General features: G+C 52.0%; 1 protein-coding gene across 1 annotated transcript; it reads left to right on the forward strand.

Annotated features, from left to right (window-relative positions):
• Positions 1-583: 583 nt before the first annotated feature.
• On the forward strand, positions 584-6,275 carry LOC114204143 (UL16-binding protein 1-like). Its single transcript, XM_088023735.1, has 6 exons — positions 584-838; positions 2,961-3,224; positions 3,461-3,736; positions 4,375-4,485; positions 5,659-5,728; positions 6,269-6,275. The coding sequence occupies exons 1-6, from the start codon at positions 718-720 to the stop codon at positions 6,273-6,275; spliced, it is 849 nt and encodes a 282-aa protein (XP_087879861.1). The 5' UTR covers positions 584-717.
• The last annotated feature ends 5,840 nt before the right edge of the window (positions 6,276-12,115 follow it).

A 12,115-nucleotide genomic window follows, 5' to 3' on the forward strand; every position in this document is an offset into this window, starting at 1 on the left:
GGTGATGGGTATTGAGGAGGGCACGTTCTGCATGGAGCACTGGGTGTTATGAACAAACAATGAATCATGGAACACTGCACCAAAAGCTAATGATGTAATATATGGTGATTAACATAACAATAAAAAAATTAAAAAAAAAAAGAATCAGGGATGCCTGGGTGGCTCAGTCACTAGTTAAGCATCTGCCTGTGGCTGCGTCAAGCATCCAGAATTACAGGGATTGAGCCCGCCTGGAGCCCCACCGTCGCCTCACCGTTGCCCCACCGACGCCCCACCTTCGCCCCATCTTCGCCCCGCCTCCAGTTCCCGGCTTCGAAAACCTTCCACCGTCGAACTGACAAATCACTCCTAGACTTAACTGTGAAGCCTCCCTCGGTCAGCCAGCCTCCGCCCTTGCTGGTCCAGCCACCGCCCTGCCTGGGGCTCCGCCCAGTGGGGAGCCTGCTTCTCCCCCTCCCTCTGCCTCCCCCACGCCCCTGCTCGCGCTCTCTCTCCCTCTCTCTCTCTCTCTCTCAAAGATTAAAAAAAAGAAAATTGGAAGAATCATTGCGCACTTCCTCCTGGATGCGTGGACGTGCGGAGATCCAGAAACACTCGGATAAAAGTGTCCTGCGCAGCCCAGCCCCGGACAGGAAGCCCGATCTCCTTTCCGGCACCTGAGTTCGTTCAGAAGCCGCTCCGCTCCTCCACTTGGTCTCCTCCAGACTTGGGGTCGAGATGCAGCCTCCTGCCACCACCAGGTTCACGCTGGGCCTCCCGGTCCTGCTGCTGGTGCGCTGGGTCACGGCGGCGGCGGCCGGATCGGTCGTGGGCGCGACGAGCAGCGGGCGAGAGATACGTGAGTCCCGGGGTTTGGGAACCTCGTCGCCCGCTGGGGCCGGCGGCCCGCCGGGACTTTGTCGCCCTCTGGGACGGAAAAGCGGCGACCTGGGGGACTACGGACTGCCACCTCTGGGGGCGTGGCGCGCGGGGGAGGGGGAGGGGCGGCGGCGGGGAGTCTGCGGTCGCCCCCAGCCCCCCGCCTTCCTGTCGGGGAACCGGAGCCCGAGCCTCTGAGCCCCGGGCTATGGGTAGGACAGGGCGATCCCGCAGGGCCTGAACCCCACACAAACCCGCGACCCGACCACTCACGTCACTTCTCCATGAGTCACCATCCCCACTGCTATCCACTGGTAGACTTCCCAGGGCACCTGAGCCAAGGTTCAAGGCACATGCAGCGCCAGGCCCTCCTTCACCGGCCACATCCCAGCACCACCCAGCTCAGGGTGGGCAGCTCTGATACCCCCTGACCAGAGACCTCCTGGCTTCAGGTCCCTGGACCATACTGCAGCCTCTTGCAGGCTCACTTTCCCTGCCAGAGTGTCATTGCCTCCCTCGCTCACTAGGTGGTGGCTGTACCTAACATTTCAATGTTAGGATGTCGCCAAAGGCACAGAACATTTTCCTACAGTGTCACAGGGTCCTATGGCCCAAGAAGCAGGTCCAGTCATTCATCCATATATGGTCTATGGCTGCTTCACTTTGCTAAGGCCCCAGATTCGAGTAGGTATCACAGAGACCTATGCAATATTAATATATACAGAGAACCTTTGCACCAGGCTGGCATTTCAATGAAAATAGGATAGGGTTCAAACCCTGCATCCTTACAGAGGTTTTAGGGTTGGTACTCAACTCTGTCATTCCATCCAGGGTAGGGCACTGTTTTAACATTGTATTTGGAGGAAAGAGAAGACAGTGTGAGAATATTGTACTTGCATTTCCCTGCCCCCTAGCCCCCAACCCACAAGTAATTCAACTACAAACATTTTGCACTCCTGTAACGAATGTGGGGAACGTGAAAGGACCACTACGTGGGTGCCTGAACCGATGGTGTCACTGTGAATTCTCATTCTCTGCAGCACCTCGTGCCCCGCACCATTTCAGTAACAGGGGCCATGATAACACTAGGATCCCTGAGGACGATGTCAGCTCACACACGAGGTCCACTGACAATGCCTGCATGGTCTCTGCTCCCCAGTGTATACCTACCCCTACGAATGACCACATGACCCTTTGGGGAAGGCCAGCAGGAAACATTGCTCTTGCTGTTGACCAGAGGGTCCCTCCTGATTGGAAGCTGGCTTCTGCTTCTCCTAAAGGCTTCCAGCTCTGAGAAGTGGCTCAGGTCTGGAGCCTGGGCAGAGGATCCAGACTCTCTGTTGGGTGTTTGCTTTCAGCCTCTTCCTCATCCATCCTGGGGCTTGGTCTTTGTTTGTTTGTATTGTTTAAATCGAGCAGCCTCTGGGTTGGCTGTCCAGCTATTTTGCCTCTAGGATCACTGTGTTCTGTGAGCCAAAGGGATGGAGAGCTTTCTGTGGGGCAGGCCCTGAGCAGCATTCCAAGCTCTAGGATCATTTTCAATCATGGCCGCCTCCCTGCTTCTGACAGTTGAGCGCCTGTATCTCAACTCTCTTATTTCGGGATTTTTCACCCCATTACTCCTGGGCCCCTATTTCTGCAACACCGTCTCCTACCGCCAAGCTGGGCCATCAGAGAGACGTCACTGAGCTTCTTGACAATGAGGGTGCCCTTCTCACGGTGCAGTCTTCATGAGTGCGGTAAAGAGTCCTCCTGACCTCTCCATGAGCATAGTTGGAGGACATGTTTTTAGTTTTGTTTTATGCATTTCTTGCTATATTTGTTCTGTCAAAGGCTGAGGGACGCTGGTATCAGCCTGGTAGACACAGGGGACATTTCAATGGCTATGTGGTTTCCTGCCAGGCAGAGGCCTCCTGATCCTCCTCAAAGCCGGGAAGGGCGCCACCTCTACTGCTGGGCGGCAGGGGGAGGCTGTGCAGGGACAGTCCTGATTCTGCTAGCTCAGCCTGGCACACATCCGTTGCTGTCACGTGGATGGCCGAGCGGTGCCTGCCGGTCATTGTCTTCCAACCCCAACCTCTACCTGTGCTTTCCCTTCGCAGATGCTCTCTCTCTTTCCTACAACTTCAACATCACATCTCAGGCCAGGCCTGGACAACCATGGTGTGAGATTCAAGGCCTGGTCGATGGAAACCAGTTTCTTTCTTACGACTGTCGGAGCAAGGAGGTCCAACCGGTTGGTCCTCTGGGGATGAAGCTGAGGGACACGGCGTTTTGGGAGAGACAAAAGGAAATTCTGGAAGACCTGGTGGAAGAGCTCAGAAAGAAACTGCTGGACATCAGAACAGGGATTTTCACTAAGAGCCGTAAGTCTGAAGGCCCAGCGCAGAAGGAGAACAGTTTGGTAGGGCCGGGGGGCTAGGGTGTTCATGTAAAACTTAGAAGCGGGTCCCACACACGCGGCCCAGCAGCCAGGGCTGACAAGGAGGACCGAGCAGGGCCGGGAGGGCCGAAGGGGAGCTGAGGAGTACACAGCAGGGGGGACAAAGGATTGGTCAACACCAGAGGCTGACTTGTTTCCCACGGTGGGCGCGGGGGGCAGATCCTCTCACCCTGCAGGGCAGGCTGATGTATGAGTGTGGACCGGACAGACAGCCCAGAGGATCCTGGCAGTTTGCCTTCAATGAGCAGATAACCCACCGCTTTGACCCGGAGATCAGAAAGTGGACAGTGGTGCATCCTGGAGGCCAACAGTTCCAGGGCACATTGGACAAGGACGGAGAGCTGACCGGCTTCCTCATGAGGATCTCCAACGGAGACTGTAAGGGCTGGCTCCAGCAAGTATTGGAGCACTGGGATGAAATGCTGGAGAAAACAGGTAACTCAGATGACTGGATGGAGTGCTGCTTCTCTTGAAATGACCTCTACCTTCCCCAGTGTGTGTGTGTCTGTGTGTGTAAATTACAGGCATGATGAGTTGTTCTTAGGAGTACAAGGGCCACTCGAATGTTCTAGCATCCTTCCTTTCCTTTCTGACCTCCTGGCACCTCTCCCTACTGCACATACCTTCAGTCTTCTCACTGTGAGCTTCTTGCTGGCCCCAAACCTGAAGTCCTCATTTTGTTTCCAGAAATTTACTTCTTCCTCTTCCCTTTTCTGAGCATCATTGTTGTTTTTCATCTCATGGGGTCTCTTTCTTGAAAGCCTTCAATGCCACCTGAAATATTAGCCTCTGACAAGATGCCTCCGTTACCATCCATACGTACCCCTCCTCTTTTGTGATAGCAAGGGTGATTGTCTATATGGAAACCCTTGCTTGCCCTATTAGCTGTATGATCTGCGTGGACCCACCCCCTCTCTCCTTTCCATCCCCAGGACCTGTCACAGCGGCTGCCACAGACATGGCGGCAGGAGGATATCTGCGCTGTGGGATTACCTGGGGCAGCATCAGCTAAGGACTCACCCTCCCAGTCTGAGGCTCCAGGCAAGGCTTTCACTATTGTGTTTCCATTTCAGGAGCACCAGCCACAACCCCAGGTGTAGTCCGAGTCAAAGGCACAGCCATCAGGCCGATCACCTCCACCCTCCTCGTGCTCCTCATGTGCTCAATCCTCATTGGTATCCAAGGTAGACTCCTTTGAGTAACAGGTACTGTGGGCAGAACTGAAGTGAGAGGCAGATGGCCCGGGGTGAGCACAGAGAAAGGTGAATAGCCAGCCCTCCCCTTGGCCTATTGCCTGAAGCTTCTCACCTGAAAATGAGACCAGATGCGTAGGACTACACTAGCTTCTCCCAAGAAAGAGAATCATGTGGAGCTGTTGATGTAGATGTTGAGGTAGATAATTATTACAAGGGATTGGCTCACGATTATGGAGGAAAACCCAGTCTCCCAATTCGCTGTCCGCGAGCTGGAGAAACAGGAAGCTGGTGGTGGGGCTCCAGTGCCCACCTGAAAGCCTGAGAATCAGGGCATCCGTGGTGTGAGTCTAGGTCCCGGTCTGGGGAAGCAAACACCAGGAGTGCTAATGACCAATGTCTGAGGGCAGGAGAAGGATGGCCCCGCCAAACTGAGAGCAGAGTCACCGTTCCTCTACCTTTTGTTCCATTCGGGCCCTCAGGGACTGGATGAGGGCAGTCTTCTTTACTCAGTCTACTGATTCAAATGCTCATCTCCTCCAGACACACCCTCTAGACAGACCCAGAAAGAATGTTTTCCCAGCTATTGGGGCATCCCTTAGCCCAGTCAAGTTGACCTATAAAAGGAGCCAGGACCAAGACCTCACATCGCTTGATAGCAATTACCTAGGCAAGCTTAGCCTTGAGTTCTGATAGCGCCTCACTGTCAAAAGCCAGTGGCAAAGCACAGGGGCCCACCCCAAGCTTTATGTCCTGTCGATGCTAAAGGGATTGAGCAAAATCAGGCCTGGCTCAGAGCAGCTTTGCACTTGGGGAGGCGCCCATGTGAGGGGTGGTGGGACAGGAGGAACACAGGGCATGGACAACACTCTGGTTTGAGTGAGAGTGGCAGGCGCCTGCACGTGATGTGTCCGAGGGATGGGGGACCTCTCTGTGGTGCGTGCAGGAGAGGGGCCAGAGTCTGAACCAAAGAAGAGGGGTGGGAAGGCCTTTGTAGACCCAACCAAAGGCTGGCTTTCAGGGCTCTGCTCCCACACGACTCTCCTTGGGTGCTGGGAGGTAAGACAGAAGGCCAATGGGAGACTCTCCAGGATGAGATTAGAAAGCCAGAGCTCCTTGGACCCCTGGGGTACCTAGCTCAGGCCCAGTGCTCTCACCTGGCAGCTAGTGTCCTGCAGAGCCCGGGGCCCAAGCCAGCTGAACCGCCCCGCCTTGAGCAGAGGTGCCTCAGGAGGTAGGTAGGATTGAGCAGCTGTTGGAGTTGGATGCCGTCACCTGAACTGGACCAGGAAAGAATGAGGCAGGGCAAGGGCAGTCACACGTCACACTCGGAACTTGTGTTCGGCTACGAGGGTGAGGAGAGCCTGAAGACAGGGGAAGGAGGATCTTGGCCTACAACCTTCCCCAAGGCTACAGGAACCAGGATCCACATCCCTCTCCGGGTAGGGCTCCCAGCCACTCTCTTAGGCCTTCCCACCAGAGCGGAGCCAGGATCTATGTAATGGGAACAGATGAATCATTGGTGGCTTTAGTCTTGAGCCCGGGTGTTCAGTAGTAGGGCCTGGGCCTGACTGTTTGTGGTAATGAGGAAAGAGTGTTCAGGCTGCTGGACCCACAGATTGGGGGGTCCAGGGGTTGGGGGAACCGTAAGGTGATACTTGACCCTCAGTGAGAGCTGGGCTTTGAGCCAGGGAGTAACTGGGGAGGAAGAAGCCCAGGAGGACTGACCCAGGATTTCCTCAGCCACTGGAATAAGCTCCTGTTTCTCTTTTAGGGGCTGAAGTTGCTACAAGAAGCCCCAGAGGATGTGCTCTCATTCACCCACTCTCCCCTCTGGTGGGTGGCCTTTCTTGCACCTGCTGTTCATGTCAACCATCGGGAGCTTCAATCCCCGTGGCAAGGGCAGAATCCTCCAATCCTCCAGGAGACCATGATTATGGTGGAGATACAATATTTCACTGCCTTCATTCTCGGTCATGATGATCCTCCTCTGCACTTTTCCTTAACACTGATGCTCTGGTGCTCACTGTTCGGACTCTTGCACTTTGCCTTGAACAAGAATTCTGAACAAAGAGAATATTTCCCAAGTTCTCCTTTGGTATTAGAAATCAGACACTTGTGAACATCATGAGCTGTTCATTGTTAAAAGAATACTGTGTGAAAGTAAAATCTCAGGGCTTATTTCTCTCTTTTGAAACTCAGGTCTTTTATTTTATTTTTTTTAAGATTTTATTTATTTGACAGAGAGAGAGAGACAGCGAGAGAGGGAACACAAGCAGGGGGAGTGGGGGAGGGAGAAGCGGGCCTCCCGCGGAGCAGGGACCCCGATTCGGGGCTCAATCCCAGGACCCTGGGATCATGACCTGAGCCGAAGGCAGTCGCTTAACCAACTGAGCCGCCCAGGCGCCCCGAAACTCAGGTCTTTTAAATAGAACAAGATTAGGATTCCTGGGTAGCTCAGTTGTGAAGTGTCTGCCTTCGGCTCAGGTCGTGGTCCCGGGGTCCTGGGACCTGCATCGGGCTCTCTGCTCGGCGGGAAGCCTGCTTCTCCCTCTCCCACTCCCCCTGCTTGTGTTCCCTCTCTCACTGTCTGTCTCTCTCTGTCAAATAAATAAAATAAAATCTTTAAAAATAAATAAATAAATAGAACACATTTATATTTGATAGTTTCCTTTAGTAATTTATCCTTTAATGGATATTTAAATAAGCATTTAAATAAAATATTAATTAAATAAAGGTCAACTTATTTCAGAAGTTTACATTATAACCCGGTGGAAATAAATGGCATTCAGTCTCCCTCCATGTTAAGGAGTAAATAAAAACTAGTGATTCTGCTAGATTTCTTGGGGAAACAATTTAAGAATTGCTTGGAAACCACCACTCAAGTAATCGTCTGTAAGTCCCAACATGATCCTGACACCCTGGGTGCAGGAAAAATTCTGGAAATGAAGCAATGAGATTCGGATTCCCCCGGCCCGCACATCCCTAGGAGTGATTCTCCTTTGATCACCTCCCCTCCGACTCACCTCCTTCAGTGCACAGAGAGTCTTCATGAAGGAAACATCTGCTTCTAAAAGTTGTTTTATTTGTCCATGGACAAAGGATCAGTATCCAGAATATATAAAGAGCTCCTACAAACACATTGGAACTTGTCTGGTTCTCCGTAGCTGCAATACATGGCAAATAAGCCTATGAAAAGATTGAAAATCTCACAAACAATCAAGAAAACTCTACTTAGAAGGACAATGGGAATGGGCGAAGGTGGTTAAAAGGTACAAACTTCCAGGTATGAGGCTTGTAAATTCTGGGAATTAAAGGGCAGCATAGTGACTGTAGTTAATATTACTGAACTGTATATTTGTTCTGTATCTTTTATTACAGTAAATCTTTAATATCACATTATTTAAAATGTTCATTAAAATTTTACTTATCAAATTTAGTCTAAAATTGGAAGCCAATTCCTCTCCACATTTACATAATGCAGGTCAAAGAGTCACTTAGTAAATATGATATCTCATTTACTGACTATGACAAAATCTGATTTCTTTATTAGAAGCCATTATTGGGGCACCTGGGTGGCTCAGTCCATTAAGCATCTGCCTTCTGCTCAGGTGAGGATCCCAGGATGCCCTGGTTGGCAGGATAGAGGCAAACCTCCCCTCGTGGCCTCCGCCTGGCCTCCAGCTCAGTGCTCAGGGCCCAGGCTGCTCCCTGCTTTCCTTCTACCGCTGCCCACCCTGCACCCCCCCACCCCGCCGCTGCCCGTATTCCCTCTCCTTCTCACTCTCAAATAATTTTTTAAAAAAATAGAAGAATCATGGAACAGTTTCTCTGAATTGCTAGGTCCCGTAACACTGGTATAAAAGAGGACTGTGCTCATGGGGCAGGGCGAAGCCCAGGACTGCCCACAGGCCGCAGGCTCAGGTCTCCCTGGAGGATTTTAGTAGAACACACAACTCAGCTTGGGCACTGGCAGGTAAGACAGAAGGCCAATGGGGAGACTCTCCAGGATGAGATTAGAAGGCCAGAGCTCCTTGGACCCCTGGGGTACCTGGCTCAGGCCCGGTGCTCTCACCTGGCAGCTAGTGTCCTGCAGAGCCCGGGGCCCAAACCAGCTGAACCGCCCCGCCTTGAGCAGAGGTGCCTCAGGAGGTAGGTAGGATTGAGCAGCTGTTGGAGTTGGATGCCGTCACCTGAACTGGACCAGGAAAGAATGAGGCAGGGCAAGGGCAGTCACACGTCACACTCGAAACTTGTGTTCGGCTACGAGGGTGAGGAGAGCCTGAAGACAGGGGAAGATGGATTTGTGTCTAAAACCCTCTCCAGTGATACAGGACCTAGGATCCAGGTCCCTGTCTTTGAGTAGGGCTCCTAGCCCTTCCTTTATGGCTTCTGATCAAAGGGCGGGTCAAGCTTGGGGCGCCTGGGTGGCTCAGTTGGTTAAGCAACTGCCTTCGGCTCGGGTCATGATCCTGGAGTCCCGGGATCGAGTCCCACATCGGGCTCCTGGCTGAGCGGGGAGTCTGCTTCTCCCTCTGACCCTCTTTCCTCTTGTGTTCTCTGTCTCTCATTCTCTCTCTCTCTCTCTCTCTCAAATAAATAAATAAAATCTTTAAAAAAAAAAAAAAGGGCGGGTCAAGCTCTAAGGAAAGGAAACAGACGATTCATTCCTGGCTTTAGTCTTAGGCCCCACTGTTCAACCTGGAGCTGACTCTGTGTTGTGCAAATGAGGGAAGAGTCTGTTCAGGCTCTGGACCCAGGGTTTGGGGAGGTGTGGTTGTGATGCGTGACCATCAGTGAGGGCAAGTCTTTGAGCTAAGGAGTGACTGCAGGGGAGTGGGGGGGAGGGCAGGAGGACTGACCCAGGATTTCCTCAGCCACTGGAATAAGCTCCTGTTTCTCTTTTAGGGGCTGAAGTTGCTACAAGAAGCCCCAGAGGATGTGCTCTCGTTCACCCACTCTCCCCTCTGGTGGGTGGCCTTTCTTGCACCTGCTGTTCATGTCAACCAACGGGAGCTTCAATCCTTGTGGCAAAGTGAGAATCCTCCAGATCATCATGATTATGGAGGAGACGGAACATTTCATTGCCTTCATTCCGGGTCATGATAATCCTCCTCTGCACTTTTTCTTAACATTAATGCTATTTTCTGTTGGTGCTAACTGTTGGGATTCCTGCACTTTGCCTTCTAACTGGTTAAGCATCACCCTCGCAGAAGAGTGAACAATCTCCCCTCGTGTGTCCCAGGCATCCTGCAGACGCCTGCCTTCACCCTGTCAGTGTCCAGGCTGTCTGCCCCCCCCCCCCCCCGCAAGCAGGACAGTACACCTGTGTTCTATGCCAGGCACACCGGCCAAGTTTCAAAACTACAGACTTTAGGGGCCTGGCGTGGCAGGTCAAGAATTCTGACACAAAGAGACTATTGTGCAACTTCTCCTTTGGTATTGGAAATGAGATACTTGTCAGCATCATGATCCTGTTCATTGTTTAAAAAAATACTATATGACATTAGAGAACCTCGGGGATTCTTTCCTTTGAGAGACAACCTCAAGTCTTTTAAATAAAACAATGTTAGAGAGGGGAGCTAAGGTGGTGGGGTAGTAAGAGGACCCTAGGCTTCCCTCATCCCTCGAACACGGCTAGATAAATATCAAATCACTCTGAACACCCAAGACAGCGATCTGAGGACCGACAGAGCAAACTACACAACAAGAGGGAGAGAGGAGGCCACATGGTGGAAGGTAGGAGTTGCGGAGGCCTGATCTGGGGTAGAAAAGCATTGCAGGCCCTGCAGAGGGGAGGGAGCCCTGGTTACGGAGAGAAGTGATAGAGAGAGGCAGAAGGAAGGAGGTGCACACAGGGGGTCACACAAGGAAAACACTTCCCCAAAGCCACTGACTGGGAAAACGAGATGAGTTGATGATAGTGAGTTTTTACAACCAGCAGAGCTCAAAGACTGGAGTTTTAGAAGTCGGCAGTGTGGCTGGTGTGGAGCCTGACAGGCATAGCGGTGGTTCTGTGAAGGAGGGCCGGTAACCCGGAAGATGACGGTGCAATCTGAGCATCTCCTGGGACACACTGGGAAAGAGGGTCCTCGCTCCTTAGAGAGCATCTGAGAGAAGTGGCCTTGTCTCTGAGGGCACAAAAGAGCTTGGGGTTTGGAGTAAAGTGCGGCCAAAAGCCAGCGTCAAGGTTAGTGGCCCTCAGGAGGTGTCTCTGCCACTATGCTAAGGGGCAGGGGAGCACAATGGTGTGGCTTCCTTTCTGGGAGAGGCTTCATCAGTCCCAGCATGGGAGACCCTCCCCCAAGGGATCAGCTGCCACGCCAGGTCCCTGAAGTCTGTAGTTTTGAAACTTGGCCGGTGTGCCTGGCACAGAGCACAGGTACGCTGCCCCTCTGGGGGGGCAGACAGCCCTGGACGCTGACAGGGTGAAGGCAGGCGTCTGCGGGATGCCTGGGACACACGAGGGGAGATTGTTCACTCTTCTGCGAGAGCTTCCCAAACAGGGGCAGGTGCAAACTCCCCTCTTTGGGGAGGAGGGAGTGGGCTGAAGCCATTTTTACTCCCCACCCATCAGGGGGACTGACTTCAGGGAGCAGCACGGTGGAGGCCTGAGCCCCTTACACCTCGCCCCACCCCCTGCACTCTGCAGGTGCTTCTTCACTAGGGCAAGTGTGCCTGAGAACCAGAGCAGCGGGCCCCCCACTAGAACGAGCACAAACCCCCACACGCACCAAGTCTACTGATCCTAGAGGGCTGTAAGCTTCAGCTCTAGTGGAAATAGCATGAGGTCCCTTTAACAAGTAGACCCAGGCACACCCAGTTAAAAGTTAAAACAGACTCTGGCCAAGGTCCAAACACTCCCCACTGCAGGCAGGGAGAAACTCAACAGAAGCCTGACCTGAGGGAGAGAGCAGTCAAACCACAGCCGGAGTGCAGTGGGCACACACCAGAGACACCCCCTCAAGCTCCCGGGGCTGGACAGGATATTACCACCTCTTTATAAAGCCATTTCTCTCAGGAGCAGGTAACATAACAGGCTTCTTTGCCTTTGTTTTTGTTTTTTTTTATTATACATACATTTAATGTCATTTTATTTTTTCTTCATTTTTTAATTTAAATTCAATTAATTAACATATAGTGTATTATTAGTTTCAGACATAATTTAATGATTTATCAGCTGCATATAATACCCAGTTCTCATTACATCAGTGCCCTCCTTAATGCCCATCACCCAGTTACCCCATCCCCCCCACCACCATCCCCTCCAGCAGCCCCCAGTCTCCTATGATTAAGAGTCTCTTAATAGTTTGTCTCTCTGATTTCCCTTACTTTATTTTTCCCTTCCCTTACCCTTTGATTAGATTTTAGTTCTTTTATTTCTCCAGAAAGGGATTCTCTAGTGTCTTCTATGCTTTTTTTAAACCCAACTAAGTGTCTTTTTAATCCTTATTCTGAACTCTAGTTCTGACATATGACTTATATCCATGCTGATTAGGTCCCTGGCAGTCAGTACTGCCTCTTGTTCTCTTTTCTGAGGTGAGTTCTTCCGTCTTGTCATTCTGTCCAGAGAAGAATAGATGAACAAGAGAACAAAGTACTAAAATGGCAACAACGACCC

The sequence above is a fragment of the Eumetopias jubatus genome, unplaced genomic scaffold (genome assembly GCF_037043125.1).
Source record: "Eumetopias jubatus isolate StellerSeaLion01/CBP00866 unplaced genomic scaffold, mEumJub1_p1.0 scaffold_6, whole genome shotgun sequence".
Taxonomy (NCBI): Eukaryota; Metazoa; Chordata; class Mammalia; order Carnivora; family Otariidae; genus Eumetopias; species Eumetopias jubatus.